Below are 21,767 nucleotides of genomic sequence, written 5' to 3'. Positions count from 1 at the left end.
CCATGTTGGCCAGGCTGGTCTCAAACTCCCGACCTCAAGTGATCCACCCACCTGGGCCTCCCAAACTGCTGGGACTGCCGGCCTGAGCCACCACACCTGACCCAGAGTCAGTGTTTCTAATGGGTACACTGGGCTGCTGATCACGAATATGTCATGATGTGTATCCAGATGATATCATAGATATGAGACCAGACCAGACACACCCAGGTACTCAGGCCACAGCTGTAGGAAGAGCTAGTGGGTCTTTGTGAATGGGAAGCCCTGGGTCAGGTTTCATTAGCCGCTTTGCTGGTGATCCTCCACCTCCAGTAGGAAATACATTTCACATCAAATAAATGAACTTGCGTGTGACTCAACATTAAGGATTTCCACAAGACAGTGCTTTTACCCTTATTATGGGCATTCGGATACTTTCTCTTATTTAACGTTCATTAAAAAATGTCTGTCCTAACCTCTTCAGTGGATCTTCTGACCCCTCTGTGGGCCTGACACTGCAGTTCAGAGGGCGTGGTGTGGAGAGGAGGCTGCAGGGTGAGCTGCGAGTGCCAGCACTGGGTCCAGGGTTCTGGCTCCCTCCTCCTGTCTGATTTTCACTGGGTGCATGTTTCCATCGGGGATTCAGGTTTGGTTCCAGAACAGAAGAGCCAAATGGAGGAAGACGGAGAGAGGGGCCTCGGACCAGGAGCCAGGAGCCAAGGAGCCCATGGCAGAGGTGACACCTCCTCCAGTGAGAAACATCAACTCCCCGCCCCCTGGGGACCAAGCCCGGAGCAAGAAGGAGGTGCTGGAGGCCCAGCAGAGGTGAGACTGTGGGTCTCTAGGCCCGGTGGGCCATGGGCAGCACTGCAGACACAGGGTGAGACCTCAATGTGATCTCCTTCCTTTGCCAGCCTAGGGCGAACGGTAGGTCCTGCAGGGCCTTTCTTCCCCTCCTGCTTGCCGGGGACTCTCCTGAACACGGCCACCTACGCCCAGGCCTTGTCCCATGTGGCCTCCCTCAAAGGTGAGTTTGGGGCTGGTGGGCATGACCTCGTGGGGGTGGTGGAGGTTGTGTGACCAGCCTGGGTCTCAGCTTGGCCATCCTTGCACCTGGGCCTGTGCAGCTTCCTCGCCTCCTGTCAGTCACAGCCAGGGCCACTGGTGCTGTCCAGTGCTATCTTGATTGCTTCCTACATGCGGCCTGGGCATGGAGAGAATGTCCTAAGCATCATTCCACCCACAGAGAGCTGGTCCTAGAGGAGACTGCCCCACAGTGACTTCCATGTTCGCAGCTTTCTCCTGCTCCCTGGTAACAGTGTTAGGTGCCAACCTGCAGCTCATGGGTGGGGCCTGGGTGGGGCAATCATCCCTGCTCCCCGCTCTCTCTCCATGTGTACAGCCGGCCCACTTGCTTTCCTTAGGTCTCCTGATGCCAGAGGTCTGAGCTGTTAGGATTTGTGGTTTTCCAGGATGTGCTCTCTTTTCAGTGGCTGTTGTCTCATCTGAAGGATGGAAATTGTTAGGGACATTTTGTCAGACTCAGTGAAAGGAGTTCCTGTGGGGTTGGCCCTTGGGATTTCTGAGCAGCCTCACTGGAATGGGCTCATCCAGTGTTTCTCAGATACTGGCCCCAAACCTATTCCTTCAGTGATCAGGCTATGCAGCTGTGTTGGCCAGGAGCAGAGCTGGGTCCCAGCGTGGGTCTGGGGGAGTGTTAGGGGGCTCGTTTGTCACAGGGGGTCTGGGAGGTGGGGGCACAGGGGTAGGCTATAGGCTTTTTTTCTGATAATAGGAAGTAGGAGACACACCCGTAGGGTGTCCCCTGCATGTTCTGCTAAGGCCTGAGGTCTCCCTGCTCTCGAGGAGGGTCCCTCTCCAGCAGGTGGGACACACACACACACACACACACACACAGTGTGGCAATCTGTGTTGCAAAGGCGGTTTCTGGAGACAGAAGGAGAATATGATGGAGTCTCCCTAGACAGTGTCCAGGAAGAAGGAGGGAAGGGATTCTGGGTGTAGGGAACAGCATCTGCAAAGAGTTCCAGGGGCAAGGAAGGTGCCCATGGGAGAGTGCCCAGAGATCGGGTGAGGGTGCCCAGCGGGGGCCAGAGCTTGATGGCCCTGGATGCCAGGATCCTGAGTCTGGACTTCCCACTGCAGGAGGTGGAGCCCTTTTAGCCTGGGACTGCTTCTGAGTGGTCCAGGCAGCTGGGTGCATCCCCTGGCTCAGTTGGCTGATGTGGACAAGACTTAGCTCAGTACCTTCTTCTGGTACTTCCTTCAGCTCCAGGGTCCAGGTGCTCGGGGGGCCACATAGAACCCACCCCCACTCCCCAACCCCATAGAGCAAACTTGGGACATATTTACAAGACACAGTGGGCTGCTCGGGGGCTAGAGGGGTGCAGGCAACCAATTAGAAGGGGAATCCAGAAGATTACCAGTAGGATGCGGGCATCATCCAAGGGGCTGGGGCTTGGCAAAGGAGCAGTCAATCCTGTGTCCACCCAGCACTGTCTGCTTCGGCAAGGGCCAGGTCAGCTCCCGAAAGTCATCTTCTCTTTCACAAATGAGGGTTGCTTGCCCTACTCTGGCCTCATGAATAGGAAGTGATTCCCATGGCATCTCTGATAGGCTGAGCTGAGTCCCCGTTGGACGCCAGCAGTGGCTGAATGGGGCTTGAGGACTAGACTGCAGCCAGGACGGTAGGGAGGCTGAGGGCAGTGTGTGAGAGGGAGACAGAGCTGGGCTTGTGGCTCCCACACCCTGGGGGTGCTCCCAGCTCAGCACCAACCCACGACAGAGGCTGGTGCAGACAGGAGGGGGTGGTGCTGAACTGGACCAACTGGCCTGAGTGAACGTGGCCACAAACATCTGTCCACTCTCCTCCTCTCCCCTCCACCCCTTCCCTAAGCCCTTCTGGCTGGGCTGTGACATGCCCCCACCTTCCCCGGAGCCTGCCCCACGCCTGCCTTGCTGGAGATGGACTTTCCTGTGTTGCTGCCTTTCTTGCCAGACCTTGGGGACTACAGGGCCCTGTGGAGGTGGCAGGAATCACAGTGTGCTCATCAAACTTGGACGTGTCTTTGTGCACTGTAGGGGCCCTTCAGGGGCAGACAGCACACCCCTGTGAGATCCCCTTCATGTCTAATCAGGGGCATGGCAGGCCCTTGAGGTCGGCGATATACCGTGTTTCCAGAGCCAGGCAGGTGGGCGCAAAGTGAGCATGTGCAGGTGTTGTCTTTTTTCCCCCAGTTACAAATGACCTCTTGCTCCCTTTTCTTGAAACAGGAGGCCCTCTGGGTCTGTTTGTCATTTTTCCAGTCTGAGAGAGGCCTGGGTAAAATGCACATGTCGCTACCACCAGAAGCAGCTATGCGAGGAGCCTTGCTGGGGGCACCCTCAGATTAGGTTGGGCAGAGGCAGGATGGGGGGCCTTTGCCCACTCAAGGGGCAGCTGTTGCTCTGCCAGCTGATTGTGGCTGTGTGGGAATGTGGATTCTGTGTTGCCAGAATTGCTGCATTTTCCAGAGAAGCTGGAGATTTGTATTTACATTCGAAGTATTCCTGTCTTAGTTGGTTCAGGCTGCTATAACGCACTGCCCTAAACTGGGTGGCTTAGACACAGAAGAAGTTTATGTCTCACAGTGCTGGAGGCTGGAAGTCTGTGATCAGGACGCCAGCAGGGTTGGGTTCTGGTGAGGGCCCTCTTTTGGGGCTGCAGGCTTCTGACTGCTCCTTGTGGAAAGAGAGCAAGGTCCTCTAGGACTCTTCTTAAGAGGGCACGAGTCCCATTCACGAAGGCTCCGCCCTCACAGCTGAAGTCCTCCCAAAGGCCCAGCTTCTGAACACCATCACAAGATTTCAACCTATGAATTTTGAGGGGGACACAAGCATTCAGTCCATAACAATTTCCATCTTTTAAATGTTGCCTCCAAGTCTTTGGGCCAAATTGGCAGGTCCTTGGTTCGACCTGCCATGGCCCTGCCATTTTGTGACACCCCCTGGGCTGTGAGGGGATGTCCCATTTCTGCTTTCTGAGTTCTCTCTGCATACCTGCCTCCTGTTCCCAGCAAAGCTCTGCTCCCTGGGCTCATCCTGACACCTTTCCCTTCCATGGCCCACTCCTGCCTGGTCTCTCTGAGCAGTGGCTTTTAAATCTCCGACAAGCTAAGTCGTGTTGGAAAGGGAGGCAAGTGACTGATTATGGAAACTTCTCCTGTGCTCTACCAGGCAACCTGCCATTCAATTCTCACAGTAGTGTGGTCAGCATTATAGCAAGAGGGGGTCTGTAGTTGTACAACCAGTGGGTGAAGCTGGGATTGCTTATGTGGGTCGTGGCAGCTTTGCATTCTAAAAGCGCCTGGCTCCATCGTGGGACACTTCTGGAAGTGAGGTCTTCTGAGCTGCCAGTCCCTGGGGCTGCCTTGGAGTCAGCAGGTCAGCACTGACTCACTCTTGGAAGTGTGTGGGGATCTCTGCTCCAGGACCCTGGATGGGGGTGGGAGGTGTGTGCCTGCAGCACGGTCAGCTTCTAACACCCCCGGGGTTCAGTTATCCCCGGGGTCCCTCTCCAGTAGGTGGGACACACACGTACACACACACATTGTGTTTCAAAGGTGGTTTCTGGAGACAGAAGGAGAATATGATAGAGTATCCCTAGATAGTGTCCAGGAAGAAAGAGGGAAGGCATTCTGGGTGTAGGAAATGGCATAGGCAAAGCATTCCAGGGGCCAGTAGAAGAACCAGATCCCTCTGGAGAATGGCTGGTGTGTTGGGTGCCCATGGAAGGGTGCCCAGAGATAGGGTGAGGGTGGAACATGTGGCATGTGGCTTGGGGCCGCACAGCTTTCTGGCTTTTGCAGCCCAGTCTTCTCCTTCTCTTAGGTTTCCCCAAGCTGCAGAAATTAAGCACACAGCCCAATGTAAGCCTGGGCAAGGAATGACCCCAATTTTTCAGGTCCTAGCTCAGTTTGAGGAGCTCTGGGCTATGACATAACCTCCCTCATCTTCCTGCATCCCCAGAGGTGGCTGGGCACAACTGTTGGCTGAACCAGTTCTCCTTTTCTCAGGCCTGAATCCTGCTCCCTAGGGGCTGCTAGTCAACTAGGGGACTAGCACAGCATGCATGCCCATGCTAGAAGGTACCTGACTGAGCTCTTTTTATAAATGAGAAACCAAGGCTTGGGGAGGGGAAGTCGCTTGCTCACACATCACTGATTTGGGTGGGTCACCCCCTTGGGATGGAGGCTGCTGTCCTCGGGTTCCCGATGTGTCCCTCCCTCCCTGCCTGGCACTATCAGACACCACTTTTTCATTCATTTCTCTGGATGAGCACCGCTGGTTGGGGGACAATGAGAGGACTTGGACATCCCCTTTGCTGCTCCCCAGCAAGTGAGGACAGTCATAAGTCTACTGGGGGAGGGGCTGGACTTGCCCAGGACCACAGAGACCAGAACCAATGTGGGCTGAGCCCTGGGGCCCCTTCTAGCCCAGACATCCCAACCACTTCTCCAAGCAGCTTGCAATTCACCCAGAAGAAATGAATCAAAGTTGTTTTCAGCTCCCAGACCCAAATCAGTGCTAGTCTCTTTCCCCAGGCTTTGTGGTCTTACTGGTATCACACAGCCCTGGACCAAAGACAACAAATGTCTCTGGGTAGGCCACGGAGGTTTGGGCCCAGACCTGGATACCCTCTGAGTGCTGCTCTCCTGTGACTGAGGATCCACGCGAAGGCTGTTCCGTGCTGCACCAGCCCCCAGCTAGAATGTGAGGTCGATGCAGGGCTCCGAATGCCCCAGGGCAAGACCTGTTCTCCCAGTGAGCAATTGGGGTACCGCTGAGAGCATTGTGTGTGGTTACACATCAGAGGACTCTGAACAGGTGGTCCTGGTCTTTTGGTTCTGGGCATGGTTGCTATGGATGTGAAGTCCTTGTCTTGCACATATTGAGAGACCCTCCACATATTGAGAGAGCTGGCGATGCTGGCCCAGCAGGGTTGGTTCTGGGGCCTATGGGGCAGCATGTGCATGAGAAAGATGTGGCTGCCAAGGTCAGCAGGGCTGCTTGGGCCAGAGGGAGCCGGGCAAGGGTTGGAGGTGGGATGTGGGAGATGGCAGCCCTTTTTGGGAAGGAATTCCTGGCTGCTCCAGTGAGGCTGGCCAGGTGGAGCGTCCATGGGTGCAGGTGTGGCAGACCAGCCTGCAGGGTTACCAGGAGGGTGCCTGGATGGCCATCGGGCTGACCCCATCAGGCAGTGAGGCAACTGGTTGCCTCGAGTCAGGAAGCTGCCCACCAGAGACAGAGCTAGGCAATCAGAAACCAGACTCTTGCGGGTATTTTCTCCTTTAATTCTGAAGCAGCTGACTAGCACAGTGGCTTCCAGCAAGGGCCTGCTGGTGTGAACCGTAGTTCTCCCATTCTGTAGCCATGCACATCTTGAGTAAATCACCGAAACACTCTGTACTTCTGCCCGCTCATCTGCAGAATGGGGATCTTGATCACGATAGCACTGAATTCGTAAGACTGAAAGAGGAGAACACGAGCTAGAGCATTTGAGGCCTTCAGGACAGTGTGTAGCATGTGGGAGGCAACACTATCACTAACCATCATTGAACACCAGCTACTATTGCTGACCAGTCCTCCATTCTCATGCCCAGCTGCAGTCCCTAGACCCCATTCACTTTTAAAGGACTCAGTAAAGTATCTTCTTCTCCAAAACTTCTCCCATTTCTGTAAACTTTATTGCTACTGAAATTTACCCTTTCCTTGTAACCCTTGTTGCTCCAATTTTTGACCCTGTTGAGATGTCCTTTGTAGGATTTTGTGGTTGGGGCTCCCTGGGGCTTCATGCAGTGATGTGCTTTGTCCTCTGGGATGGCCAGGCAGGCTTGCTGGGCTCACTGTGGGCATGTTCTATTTTATGGAAACTCTCAAATAAGAAGAGAGCAGGACCCTACTCCTGTGCAGAGAGGATTAACATGACAATAATGGGTGTCTAGAAAAAAATCTGTCCCAATACAAAGAATTTTCTTAGGCTGTCTTAATGGCCAGGATTGCATTCACAATTCATTAATGCAGAGGAGGTTATTAATGGCCAGGGAGGCGCTTGGGATTGTTCCGGGGAAGTGCTGGCCACAGGCCGGGTGGGAGCAGCTGGGGCTGGAGAGTCACAGTGGAGGAGGTGCTCTCCCCAGTGCACTTAGCTGGTCTGCCTCTAACCTGTGATTCACAGAGCTGGGTGTGAGGTGGGACATAATTACAGCTGCCAGGGGAAAGCTTTCATAACTCACTGCAGGCTCACGCTGCAGGAGTCACAGAAACCCCCTGCACCCGGCAGGGCAGCCTGCCGAGTGGCAGCATCATAGCTGAACTTCTCAGGTGGGAGGCGTCAGCCTTCTGGGCAAGGTGGACATGATGGGGACCCTCGTCCCCAGTGTGGTTCCCTAGAGTCAGAGCCCGAGGCCAGAGAACAGCAGCAGGACAATGGAGTAAGATCTGACTCCTTCTTGCCTTCCTCCTCATCCCCTCTGGAGAGGTGACATGGTTCCAGCCAGTTGCAGGTAAGGCCCAGGCTGGGAGGAGTCTGGGGACAGACAGGCTGGAGTCTGGCCCCATCTTCCCCGCAGAGACCTTGGACGCTGTGAGGACTGAAGGAGCTGCTGTAGGTCATGTGCCCCGTGTTGTGCAGGCATGCAGTGGCACTCACTAGACACGAGCAATTGAGCGGCAGTCCTAGTCCTGCACAGAGTACGTGAGGATGAGGGGAAGGATGTGCAGGGGAAGGGAGTGCTAGCAGAGGTCTGGTCATGGCCTTCCTAAGGGTATGGCCCCTGCATTAGTCAAGAATGTTTTGCTTTGCTTTGGTCTTTGCCCTTGGGCTTCCAGGCCAGGCTGAAATGTCCAGCTTCTGAGGGCTGTATTGGCTGTAGCATTTGTCCACAAAGGCTGACGTAAGAGTCAGAAGTGACCTCTTCCTCCTCTGAGGCCCCCTGAAACCATCTTTCCCCTTTTCTTCTTTAATGATGTTTTCCTTTTTTAAAAAATTGTGATGTTTTAAAAAATTTTTTAAATTTTTTTATAATGGTTGTATTGTAAAATAGGATATTCATTAGAAAAATGCATGAAGCATGCACCTAGGACTTCATTAATGGTTTCAAGCATCCAGATTACCTTGCTTGCGCTCCACACTCCCAACTCCATGTGCCTTGTTTTACTCACGTCACTTTTCCTCTTAGCAAAAGACACCACTCTGCTGACTTTTATGATGATATAACTTTACCACTGAAGTAGGCATTCTGAAACACTGTACCGGTTAGTATCCCTTATCCACAGTGCTTGGACCAGAAGTGTTTGTGATTTTGTATTTTTTTTTTTTTGGATTTCGGAATATTTGCATTTTACTTAGTGGTTGAGCATCCCAAGTCTGAAAATCCTAAATCTGAAACACTCCAATGAGCATTTTATTTGGGTGTCGTGTTGGCATGCAAAAGCTTTAGATTTACAGCATTTCAAATTTTGGACTCGGGGAGCTCAATCTATAGTCTTGACTTTTTTGAACTTCACATATACATACATGTACTATATATATAGTAAATATATAGCACACAAAAATATATACACACATATACATGGAGTCCTACAGTATGTATTTTTTTGTGTCTGAGTTCTTTGGCTGAGCATTATGTTTACAAGATTTGTTGCAATTAGGTTTAGTCATAGATTCTTTATGATATTGTATGTACACAAGCATGTCTATAAAGAGTGTTTGTCTATTCTTTTCCAAGCTTATACTTTTCAATTTCTTTTTCTTGTGGGACTGTGCTGGCTAGAACCTCTAGTACAGTATTGAACAGAAGTGGTGAAAACAGGCATCTGGCCTTATTCTATTTTTTTTAAAGCTTTATTGAGATATAATTCACATTCTGTATGATTCATTCATTAACGTGTACAATTCAATAACTTTTAGTATATTCACCATTTGAGTGTTCACCATCACAACAATCAATTTTAGAACATTTTCACCACTCTGTATCCATCATCAGTCACTGGCACTTTCTCCATTTTGCACAGCCCAGGGCAACCCTGACCCTGCCCTCTGTCTCTGCCGACTGTGGACATCTCATGTGAATGGAATCATGTCATACGTGGTGTGTGACCTGCTGTTGCTTTATTGATCTCATGAGGAAGCTGTTAGGGTTTGACAGTTGTGTTTGCTGCCTGCTTTTTTTTTTTTTTAAAAAGATACTCTTTATCAATTAAATATATTTTCTTCTTGTCCTAGTTTTCTAAGAATTTTTTCTTGATTATCATTTTTAAAAATTGCTAATACTAATGAATATTGAATTTCATCACTTCTTCTGTAGCTGTTGAGCTGATTGTATGATTTTTTTCTTTCTCAATATATTAGTAGGATGAATTATATTGATTCTTTTTTGTAAATGTTAAAACAACTGCACATTCCTGGAATAGACCCAAATTAGATGTGACATGCTATTCTTTTTACATATTACTGAATTTGGTTTGCTAATGTTTTCTTTAGGGTGTTTGCAGCTATGATCATGAGGAGATGGACGTGTTTTTTTTTTTTTCTTATAATCTCCATTCCAGATTTTGGTATGGTTTTACTTAGCTGTGGTTGCCCCAAAAGTTTGTATTATAAAATAGCAACTGTTTTGTTATCTGTCATCATTCTGAGGACTGGCTGGGCTCAACTGGGCAGTTCTTCGGCTGCTTTTCCTTAGGATCTTTTGTGAGGTTGCAGTCAGATGGCAGCTAGGCCTGGTATATACAAGATGGCATTACTTAGGTGTCTGGTGCTTTTACAGAGATGCTGGGAGGCTGAACCTCTCCCTCTTTCTCCACATGGTCTCTCCTATGGTTAGCTTGGGCTGGGGTTGAGTGGTGGTTGGGTACCAAGAGTATGAAGGAGAAGATGCCAGGCCTTCTTAAGGGTCACACCCAGAATGGGTATAGTGTCTCTGCTGCTGCATCCTATTAAAGCCAATCGCTGGGCCAGCCCAGACTCAGGCAGAGGGGACTGCACGTGGGCGTGAGTCCTGGGAGGTGTGGTCCATTGAGACTGACTGCAGACACTAACTGCCACAAGTATCAAGGTTATGCTGGCCCCTGCCATGAGTTGGGGTGTTTGTTTTTGGCCACCCGTACTTCTAGTTGTGACTATTTACACTTTAAGGGCACTGGTCACATCCAATGCACCTCTGGATCCTTCCACCTACCTCTGCCCCAGCACAGAGTCTGGTGCAGAGTAAAATGTAATGCAATCTGGGAAAAGAAGGAAAGAATCTTGTGCTGCTCTGGGCCTGAGAGAAGGTCCTCTCTTAGGAGATTCCAAAGATATTGGCACCTGGCTCTGCACTGCTGGCCACCTGCTGGACTCCAGAGACGAGGCTTTCCTGTTCTTCATTCAACACCCACTGAGTAGCTACACTTTGCCAGACTCTGAACCACAGGTTGAGCACTTAGCAATGAATTAGACCAATGAATTAGACTGTCTCTACCCAAAGGGTCTGGCAGTTTGAGGAGGTGGGCTTGGAGAAACAGACAGGTCCACCAAGAATCCCAGTTCAGGTGACAGTCATGTACTCTCATAGAAGCAAACAAGGGCATACAAGGTATGGGGAAGCCCAGAGGAGGGAGGAACTTTCTTCACAGGAAGAAGTCTTTCCAGAGAAGATGCTTAAGCTGTGAGTGGGTGAGAGACCCCAGGCAGACAGAAACATGAACACAGGGAAGGAACCTGGCAGTGCTGCCTCTTTCTTGACACTGGGTCACCTTGGGGTGGATGCTAGGCTCCTCACTTGTGAAACAAAGACTGTAATGGCCATACCTAATGGTGTTCACATATCTGGCACATCCAAATCCACCTAAGGGCTTGTACTTGTTGTTAGAGTCATGATGTTGAGGCCAAAAAGTCACTTGGAATCTGATTAGGGCTTGGGTTTGGATCGCCTGGGCAGAGGTTTCTGCTTCCTGCAAGCATTTACTCTCCCATGGGAGGGTCTCCCAGTACCCAGTGCATGGTGACTGGGCTTCGTGGTGTGTGGAAAGCACATGGGGCTCCAGGAAAACAACACAGTCTCCCAGGGCCCCTGGCTCGTTTCTGAGGATACAGGCATTTGGGGAGCAGAGTACTCAAGGGAAAGAAGTGGTCATTCCTCATGGAGAAAATGACTGGGTCAACCCTGGCCCCTCCATGCCTAGCTGATGTCAGGAAGACAGGCGGAGAATCCTGGCACTTAAGATTTGTAAGGAATCTCTTTGACGAGCATGTTACCACTGCTTCTGCAGAATATAATGGGGAAACCTGAGGCCTGGAGAAGAGATAGAACTGTCCAAGGTCACATAGCATGAATGTCAGAGGCACAACAATTCAGGGACCTGGATGTGCCACCTTCCAGCACTCTACACCCTGTATTGATTCTGCTCCTTTGACAGGCACCTTCTGTCATCTTCTGACTTGAAAACCTGCAACTCACTTTCCAGAAGCCATTTCCTATGGGTGCTGATGGGTTTGCCCTTCCTGCTAATCAATGGGGCCCTGGAGTGCACAGAGCTGAGCAGAAGGCTCTGGCTGGTGCCAGAGGCAGCAGGAGAAGCACCCTGCCCATGCCGAGGTCTGGCTGCCACTGAAAGGAGGGAGGGTTGTGTGAATTGGCATCTGACTGCCAGGAACATGTGTCCCTGTGGCTGTTCTGGCTGTGCTGAGGGTCCTTGGATCTGGGGGCCACTGTCATTATTTGTTTGACCCTGTGGAGACATCCAGGCAGAAATAGAACATGTGCACTGGCCCTGAGACTGTGTCAGAACACAAAGCTCTGGTTGGAATGGTCAGTTGAGTTGGCCCCCATCAATGAGTATTTGCTGAGTGCATAAGTAATTGTCGAGATAAAGGCCTTACATGTAATAGGTGAAATTAAGGGACGGGTGGGATTTAGAGCTGATTCCACCAAAACCCCTTCCAAATTAGCCCAGGGATTTTGACATTAATCAGATTGGGTAACTTTGTTAAGAATATAGTTTTTCTTTCCACGGGGTATTGAGGAAGCTTAGAACTCGGGAGATGGCAACTTTGAAGAACTAAAATATGCCAACTCAGTCAAGAAAGATAGATTCTCTCTCCTTTTCTCCCTTCACTAAATATTCACGGAGTGTTTACTTTGTACCAAAATGGGACAGTTTTGTTCTGCAATCAGGGCTGTGAGATTGGATGGGGGAGGCGCACACATCAAGCTTGGGAGGTGAGGTGTGTACAAAAACAAACACGGCTCATGGTGAAAAGACAAGAAATAAGTCATAAAACAAGAGGAGGAGAAAGTACTTCAGGAGTTCCATTAGGAGAACACAGTGTGTCCAGGTGTGAATTTGGCCTTGTTTTTTGTTTGATTATTGGTGACTGCACTTAAACACAGCAGCTAAAAATACGCGTAAATATTGTAGACATCTACCGATATTCCCACTTAAACTCTCCATGTGAACTATAAGGAAATGGTGTGATGACTCACAGAATGTTTATCAGTTCATTTATTTTACTATAAAGTGAAAAGAAGTGAACTATGCTGTTTACACTAGATGTCTCATAAACCCATGCATTCATTTTCTGTTCAACTCTTGTTACCCTAACCTGAATGTTCAACAGGAAAACGGGGTGTGAGAGTTCTCCTTGTCACCAGCATTGGAGTCCACATAGCTTTATGATGAAAATGTGCTATTGGCAGAGACGAGACAGAGCTAACTTAATTTTTCCTGTCAGTCTTGGTAGTAGATCAATTAAACTGCCAAGGAGATCAAATATTTCAGACTGTATTTATTACATTAAGTATTTATATTCAGACCAAACCTTTAAAGCATGATGTCATATAGGAATGGAGGCCGATTAGATCAATTCAGCAGAATTTGCTGTAACTTAATGGAAATCAAATTGTGTGTTTTAATTTAGTGTCCAGGAGGTAGTAGCATGTTCTCAGACTGCATTTAAGGACCAGAGGGCTCTTGCATAGACTTTTGTGATGGCACAAGTCTGCCAGGGGGAGGGAGGGAGTCATGGCCTTTTAGGGGTTTCATGGGGTGGGGGCGGGCAGGAAGGGACTCACTGACTTTGGTCCACACAAATGAGAGGGGAGATGAATAGAAGGTTGCTGGTGAATCTCGTGGCGCACCCTCAGCCCTGTGTTTGCAGTCAATACCCTGAGTGCAGACGGATGCCATTAGTCATCTTGGAGTCTTCACTGGGTGGTGAAGACATGGTCTTTATCCCTTAGCAACCTGTGGGGGACTCTGTGCTGAAGGAGAACATCTGTCGCCATCTCTGAATGAGAGAAGACAGGAAATCACAAACCCCAAGGAGATTACTCTTTCTATGAGAGTAATACCTGGTCAGTTTAGAAAGAGCAAAACTTACAATAAAACACAAATAAAAAAAATTCATAGCCTCAACACCCAGAACCAGATACTGTGAATATTTTGGTATTGGAACATTTGAAGATGTCACTTATGAATATATATATATATATAATAAACATATATTTAATAACTTACAAATTAAAAAGTTTAAATTAAGAATTTAAATTTATACATTTTTCTATTTCTAAGTAAATTTATATTTACATACATATACCCATGATGCTAGATTGATGTGGTCTGTGGCTATACATATACATATGTACAGTATGTGCATATATGTGTGTTAGTATATGTGGATATGGATCATCTTAGTCGGTTTGGGCTGCTATAACTAAATATCATAAACCCGGGGGCTTATAAACAATGGAAATTTATTTCTCACAGTTCTGGAGGCTGGGAAGTCTAAGATCAAGGTGCTGGCAGACTCAATGTCTTGTGAGGGCACTGGATTCATAGATGGTGTCTTGTTGCTGTGTCCTTGTATAGTGGAAGAGGAAGAGACAGGGCGACCCTCTGGGGTCTCTTATGTAAGGACATTAGTCCCTGAGAGATCTATACTCATGACTTAATCATCTTCCAAAAGCCCCACCTCCCAAACCTTGAGGTTTAGGATTTCAACATATGAATTTTGGGGTGGGAGGACATCATCAACATTCAGTCTATCACATGTGTATGTATTATACACATGCATATGTATTCCAAAATGTATGCATGTTGACTTACTGATGACTTATTGTTTATTTACTGCTCCTTTACCGATTCTTTAAATGTCTTATTTCATTAGTATCTTTTTCATGGTACTAAATATCCTCCTTTAATATAATTTGTCATAGTTGTAGTGTGTTCTATATGGGTATAACTTATTCAGCTAGTTCCCTATTATTGGACCATTGGTTAATTCATGTTTTTTGTTGTTGTTATATGCACACAAGTATGACTTCCTTAGTAGCTAATTCAATTTTTAGCCCATTAATACTAGCTTAAACTTTTTTATTTAAATTTTTATCTTTAAAAAATATTATTTGCTTAGCTTCTCTTTATTGTTCCAATTTTAGTGTATGTGCTGCTGAAGTGAGCAGCACATGATAGCTTTTTGACAAATTAAAAAAAACAAAAACAAAAAGTACTCTTCTATTCCCTTCTAGAGTCCCATGTATAGAAATCAAGTAATTAAGAAGGGGGTTTTGAAAGTTTGTTTGGCTTACTCTTCAAAATTCTCTTGGCAGTATAAATTACTTTTTGGCCAGATGGGAAGATTTCACTGAGGAACAAATACAGCTGTGAAAAGGCGTACGGCTTGTGCCAAAGGCAGGGTAGGCACGCAGTGCCGGTGAGCGCAGTCACTGCATATACCCTACGTGCACGTACGTAGTGTTATGTGTGTGTGCATGAGTATGGTTGCAGGTCTCGTGTCCATCATGGCGTCCTCTGGGGGATACTCGGGACAACTTGGGTTCTTCAGCTGGTCATAGAATTGAACCAGAAATTGGAATAAGCTGTGGATTGTGACTTAGAATTGTCCTTTCATTTGTATGGGGTTGAGGAAATAATTGTTTGAGGATTAAGTACCCGTTGCTTTATAGGATTTATCACCAAAGTAGATGTGTTAAGGCGCAGAAGCTGAAGCTTGAGTGGATGAAGGTGGGTCCTGTGTCTGGTTAACAGTGGGGTCAGGGGTCAGACTTCTTCCGACCACCTTCTTCTGACCACCTTCTTCTGACCACCTTCTTCTTTTCATCACCTTCTTCTGCCCTACACAGATGCACTGGGCTTTGTTTATAGGGTTTCCATAATGATGACTTGGTTTTAGGGTAGACTTTTTCTAAGTGTGTTTGTCACTTTATGATGTAATAAAGAGGCAGAGTCTAGCTTCTCTCATGACCAACTCAGTGGCCCCTTGACTAACAGTCACAGGCTTGGTGCAGTTTTCAAAGCCCTGTCAAACATCATACCTTGAGACCCACAGTGGCCACTGCGATGGCTTTGGACCATCCCGGTATTCTGCTCTGCTTGCCTCTGTGCAAACGGCTCCAGTTTACTGTGCATTTGGAGGGTTTTTGGCTGTTTTATAACATTTTGTCTCTTTTCTCAGTATTAACCATCAATGGGTTTGCCACTAGTAGCCACATTTCTTTCTAGTTTGTGGCAGTCTTGGAAATCATACAACTTATGTTAGAAATAGAAATGCACTTTGCACATAGGAGAATCTTTAAGCATTTGGTGAAGGTCCTAGTAGCTGGGACTACAGCAGTGTGCTACCACACCCGGCTTTTTTTTTTTTTTTTTTAGATGGAGTCTCGTTCTGTTGTCCGGGCTGGAATACAGTGGCATGATCTCAGTTCACTGCAACCTCCACCTCCTGGGTTCAAGCAATTCCCCTGCCTTAGCCTCCAGAGCACCTGGGATTACAGGTGCACATCATCATGCCTGGCTAATTTTTGTATTTTTAGTGGAGACGGGTTTCATCATGTTGGCCAGGCTTGAACTTCTGAACTCAGGTGATCCACCTGCCTTGGCCTTCCAAAGTGCTGGGATTACAGGCATCTGCCACCACACCTGGCTAATTTTTTTGTATATTTTGTAGAGATAGGGTTTTGCTATGTTGCCCAGGCTGGTCTCAAACTCCTGGGCTCAAGTGATCCACCCGCCTCAGCCTCCCAAAGTGCTGGGATTACAGGTGCAAGCCACTGTGCCCGGCCTCTACTTGAGCACATGTTTCATGGCTAAAGTGCATGAGCTTTGGGTCTGGATTTTTACTCAGTAACTATTTACTAATGAATCACCCTGGGAACTAAATATCCTCCTTTAATATAATTTGTCATAGTCTCAGTGTGTTCTATATGGAGGATGAAGCTCCATCATGTTATTTCAAGTCCTCAAAAGTGTTCAGGGTCCATGAAGTGTTTTGTACAGGCAGCATATTGGTACTGTCAGATCACTGAGAAATCAAAATCATTTTTTTCCTTTGCAAAAAATGGCTATAGAATTCAAGGGAGATGCTGGTTGTTGGACAATTTAAGTTAACATGTGTATGTGCCCAGATCACTGTATTTCCTATCCCCTCAACTGCTTTTCTCTTTAGGGTGATGACAGAAGTGTCTGTTGATGGGAGACATAAGGCAGGGTGTGATCATCACACAAGAGAGAAGGACTTTACCTTCCCTTTTTCTGCAGGTTCTGCCTCTGTTAAGGCAACCCACAACCCTGTGGGATGGCCGTGAAGTTACTGTGAAGTCGTATTGACCATACATGATTGATCACTGAGCCATGTCTCCTTTGTGCAGATGGATCCTTGGATGCAGATTATAGACTTTATACTTTTGCTTGTTAACCATCTCACCAGATTTGTCCCCTGTTTGCTTTTAATCTTGTTTCTTACACAGTGGCCTCTTTCAATCTTGTCCATACCTCTGTCTTGGATCCACACATCTTCCCAGTTCTCATTCAGGTATGGGCAGGTTCAGGGGAAGCCCCTTTGGCAGCCTCTAAGGACTTCCCTTCAGATGGCCAGGGCTCATTTGCCACATTCCTGGGTGTGGCTGTTACTGTGTTTTTGTGTCCACCTGCAGGCATCTGCCCCCTTTGACGGACGCTTTAGCTGCAGTTCAGGCTTGGGGTGCAGATGAAGAAAGGGTGCAGATGAGGAAAGGGAGTGATGGCATGTGTTGGGCTGTGTGCCCAAGGCTCTTTTTTTTTTTTTTTTTCTTTGAGAAGGAGTCTCACTCTTTCACCCAGACTGGAGTGCAGTGGCATGCGCAACCTCCACCTCCTGGGTTCAAGCAATTCTCCTGTCTCAGCCTCCGGAGGAGCTGGGACTACAAGTGCATGCCACCACATCCGGCTAATTTTTGTATTAGGAGAGACGGGGTTTCACCATATTGGTCAGGCTGGTCTCGAACTCATGACCACAGGTGATCCACCCTCCTAGGCCTCCCAAAGTGCTGGTTTTACAGGTGTGAGCCACTGTGCTGGGCCCCAAGACTCTTGTTGGTCAGTGCGCACCTATCGGAGGCAGCTGCCTGCTGAGGAATTCCACTCCTCCCTGCCCCTGCCACCAATGGTCAGGAACTGGAGGGATGTGTGAAAACCCTACGAAGCTTCCTTAGGCAAAGGCCCAGTGAGTGCAGTCGGTTGAGAGTGCCAGCCCCATGGACATGGGACTGGGTGTGGCTGGGTGAGTGTTTGGCAGCTGGAGGGGCTTTGGAGATTCTTGCTCACTGAAGGAGTAAAAACAGACCTGGCTACCCTGTGCACACTTCATCTTCCTGGATCACTTTGCCCTCAACTCACCTCTGGCCAGTATACTTAAAAAAAATAAAAACAAACAAAAAAAACTATCTTATTTTCTTTTTGATTATGGTAAAATACGCATAACATAAAATTTACCATCTTAACCATTTTTAAGTGTGTGACTCAGTTGTATTAAGCACATTCCTGTTGATGCACAGCCAATCTCCTGAACTCTTCATCTTGCAAACTTCCCACTTCCCCCATCTTCCCACTTCCCCTCCCCCGCCCCAGGTCTGTGTCATTCTACTTCTGTCTCTGGGAATTGGAGTACTCTGGGGACCTCACAGAAGAGGACTCCTGCAGGATGTTTTCTTTTAGTGACTGGCTTATTTCACTTAGCATAATTTCTTCAAGGTTGACCCCTGTTGGAGCCAGTGTCAAAATTTCCTTCCTTTTGAGTCATATTCCATGGTATGTACAGTCCTTAACGGTTTTTAACTACAGGGTCCTTGGCTTCACTTGGTCCTCAGTTTCCCATCAATCCAGTGCTGTGTGTGTATGTGCGTAGGGGGTGAGCTAGGCACACATAGACTCTTTACCCTGCTGCAGCCTTGGTTCTGTGAGTTAATTTATTCCTCTTAACTTCTAAGTTTGGGTTTTGAGGGCCAGCAGTATAGTTACGGGTGGCTTTCTTGGGGTCCGCTGCAGGTGTGACCTAGCGGCTGTAAGCTATGGCTCCAGGGGAAGGAGGCTCTGTCACTTCTACGTCTGGTACATGGCTAGATTTCCCACTGAGTTACAGAACATTGAACTCGCCATTGATGCTTACACTGAAGCAAGGCCTTGGCTGGGTTAATACCAGCCTGAGATGGATTGAGCCCATCTTTCTCATGTGGCCTGACCCAGGACCGGCTACCCAGGGCTAAGTCTGAGGATGGTGGCCCCTTCCAGGTCCTTGAGAGCCTATAGCCCTAACCAATCTCTGCTCTCAGATGTGCCTGCTGGGTCTGTCTTCGATCTTCCTTCTTTTTAACATTCATTTAAAATTAACATTATGTTTCTAAACTTAAAAGAAATTCATTTTCATTGTAGAAAAACAAAAAAAATTCTAAATAGACATAGAGAGGAAAATATAAATCTACAGCATACCCGCTCCAAGGGGGACCACCATTCTTAATAACTTGGTGTCTTCACACCTTAGGTGCTCCTCACCAGTGAGTGCCCTTGGGCAGGGAGACTTGGAGGAAGACAAGGGCCCCTGGGGGTGGGTTCTAACCATCAGGAAGGCCTGAGACTCATAGAAGGCATTGTTCCCAGCAAAAGCTGTCATTCCCTCTGAGAGTCTCTCAGTGACTGGTGTCAGGGTGTGGCTATGCCTGTGTAAGAGCCCCTAGGAGAAGTGGAGCAGCCAGGCCCCGGGGTTTGACTAAATGCATGACAGGCTGGAGGCCAGTGGGCCTGCAGGGCAGTGGGGCTGGTCCTAGAGATCCCTTGCACACTTTGCGTGTGTGCTGCCTCACACTCATTCTGGTATCTGCTGCCTACTGGATCAGCCCCTCAGTCAAACTTGAGGCAGGAGGTGAAGCTGCATTTAAACTTCCCATTACGATACAGGAGAGGGAAAGGTCACCAGGAGGTTCTGGTCCCTTCTCTACAATAAACTGCAAATTTGGAGACTCAGTTTCCTTACCTGGAGAGGGAGATGAGCCACGCCTACAGTGTGGGTGACCATAATGTGATAAGAGGAGCAGTGGGTGGTAAAGGTGAGCTTCCCTTTGTCTCTCAGTGGCTTGGCAAGGAAGAGGAGGATTCGTGAATGTGCTTGAGGGGAGCAGAAGGTACCCTGGCTTTGGCATTAGGAAGGCTGTCTTGGGAAGGGAGGGTGGGGATGTCCCAGCTGCTGGAAAAGCTGGTGCAGCTGCAGCTGCCCCTGGGGTTGATCTCTGAAAGTGGATGCCGGGCCTGAGTGGCCTTCCAGGCTCCAGTGAGCACAGGCATTTGTCTCACGATTACTGCACCTTGGTGGTTCGAGGAAGGACTCCAGAGCATGCTTAGAAAGGCAGGACAGCAGCTCAAGGCTCACTTGCAGCCTGTGGACATGTCCAGGACTGCAAGGGAGCTGGGACACAAGGGTGCTGACCTTGGTGCTGACCTTGCTGCAGACCTCAGCCTTGGCTGGGACCACTTCAGAAATTCCATCTTCTCCATGTTTTCCATTATCACCAGCCAAGAGGCAACACATGGGTGAAAAAGATTGACCTGGGCTTGAACCCACACTAAGCACTTTCCAAATTGGTTCCCTCTGAAGTTCTCAAACCTCAGTTCACGACACCCCCTGGACCATAAGCAATATATAACAGTTAACGGTTCTGTTAATTCAATGGTTAGGTCCAAGCAGCTCACTAAGTATGTCCTGACAACTTAGTAGCTATTTGAAAAATAATACTTATAAAATGAAAGAAAAATAATGTTTTGCTTTTCTTTTTCTTTTTATTATTATTGTTTTTAGAGACAGGGACTTGCTCTGTTGCCCAGGCTGGAGTGCATTGATGCAATCATGGCTCACTGCACCCTTGAACTCCTGGGCTCAAGTGATCTTCCTGCCTCAGCCTCCCAAGTAGCTAGGACTATCGGCACATACCACTGTGCTTTGTTAATTTATTTTTTATTTTTATTTTGTAGCGATAGGGTCTCACTATGTTGCCCATGCTGGTCTTGAACTCTTGGGCTCAAGCCATCCTCCTACCTTAGACTCCCAAACTGTTGGGATTATAGGTGTGAGCCACTGCACCTGACTGCTTTCATTTTTAAATAGCCACTATTCCTTTCTAAGGGGCTTATGTGCCTTATAAGCTTTGTACAGCTTCTCCAATCTTGGAATTCTTTTAGACTCTGCCACCTACATTTTATATTCCAATGTGGAATTTTGTGTGGTACTTGCAAAATCCAGCTTCACAAAGCGATAACATTCTTGACAGGAATGCAGCAGGATCTCGTGGTTAAGCCGGGAACTGCCTGCAGCCAGCAGCTTGCCTGGCACCTGACACGTGTGGCTGGGTTTCCCTCCATTTAAGGTATCCCCCAGTACCGCAGTGAGTTCTTAGGGGTGCTTGACACAGTTTGGGAATGTGGAATGACTTAATGGGATCCTCCTTATAATCCTGCGATGTAGGTATTACCCCATTTTACAGAAGTAGAGACTGAGGCTCAGAGAAGCCAAGATATTGGCCTAAGGCCACACAGCTCCTTGGCAAGGGAGCCAGGACTGACCGGGTGTCCCTGATGCTCTGACAACCCTTTGAACGATTAACTAGGTCCCTTTGAGGTTCTGAGCACTTGTCCTTCTCCCTTCAGTATCTGGCGCCAGAGGGAATCAATCTTTCTGTCCTTCAGAACTCAGACCATTCCCTGTCACCCAGCCCTGAGAGGCAGAAAGTGGACAGTGATGGGAGCCTGTTGTTTTTCCTTTTCCAGGGGGCCCACTCTGCTCTTGCTGTGTCCCAGACCCCATGGGACTCTCCTTCCTTCCCACCTATGGCTGCCAGAGTAACCGCACGGCCAGCGTGGCCGCCCTGCGCATGAAAGCCCGTGAGCACTCAGAAGCCGTCCTGCAGTCAGCCAATCTCCTGCCTTCCACCAGCAGCAGCCCCGGCCCTGTCGCCAAGCCGGCGCCCCCAGATGGCAGCCAGGACAAGATCTCTCCCACCAAGGAACAGAGCGAGGCAGAGAAGAGTGTATGAGGGTCTACAGTGCCCTGTCTGGCGTGCCCTCCCCCCACCCCTGCTTCTCCCAGCCTCAGACCCTACAGAAAACTCTCCAAATAGCAAGGAGAAGCCTGCAGCCCCAGGGCCTCTGCATGGACCCAGGACGGGCAAGTGAGACCCACAGCTCCCTTGGCACCTGGAGGGTCCCTCTGGAGTCCCACCAGCGCGGCTGCATTGTGGTGGTTTCTTTGGCAACAGATCCCGATGGCACTTGGTGGCAGCAGAGCCCTCTCTGTGAGGAGCCTCCCTGGGATTTTCATCCAGGCCCAGAGTCTCGGAGGGAGGTAGATTCCTCATCCATTACCCTTCCTATTTCCCCCCTGGGCTGCCTTTGAAGGTCTTGTCAACCCCAGGAACTGTGGCATGGGCTGA

General features: G+C 48.7%; 1 protein-coding gene across 1 annotated transcript in view; it reads left to right on the top strand.

The window, feature by feature from the left end:
- The window catches only part of DRGX (dorsal root ganglia homeobox), a 30,464-nt gene extending 9,093 nt beyond the window's left edge, over positions 1 to 21,371 (top strand). The window contains exons 5-7 of the mRNA XM_011950364.1: positions 623 to 801; positions 891 to 1,003; positions 21,106 to 21,371. Of these exons, the coding sequence (XP_011805754.1) occupies positions 623 to 801; positions 891 to 1,003; positions 21,106 to 21,371 (558 nt within the window). The remainder of the gene's footprint in view (positions 1 to 622; positions 802 to 890; positions 1,004 to 21,105) is intronic.
- The last annotated feature ends 396 nt before the right edge of the window (positions 21,372 to 21,767 follow it).

Source organism: Colobus angolensis, unplaced genomic scaffold, assembly GCF_000951035.1.
Source record: "Colobus angolensis palliatus isolate OR3802 unplaced genomic scaffold, Cang.pa_1.0 Scaffold306, whole genome shotgun sequence".
In the NCBI taxonomy this organism is placed as follows: domain Eukaryota; kingdom Metazoa; phylum Chordata; class Mammalia; order Primates; family Cercopithecidae; genus Colobus; species Colobus angolensis.
The sequence above is the reverse complement of the archived record's forward strand: the minus strand, read 5'-3'. Positions and strand labels throughout refer to the sequence as shown.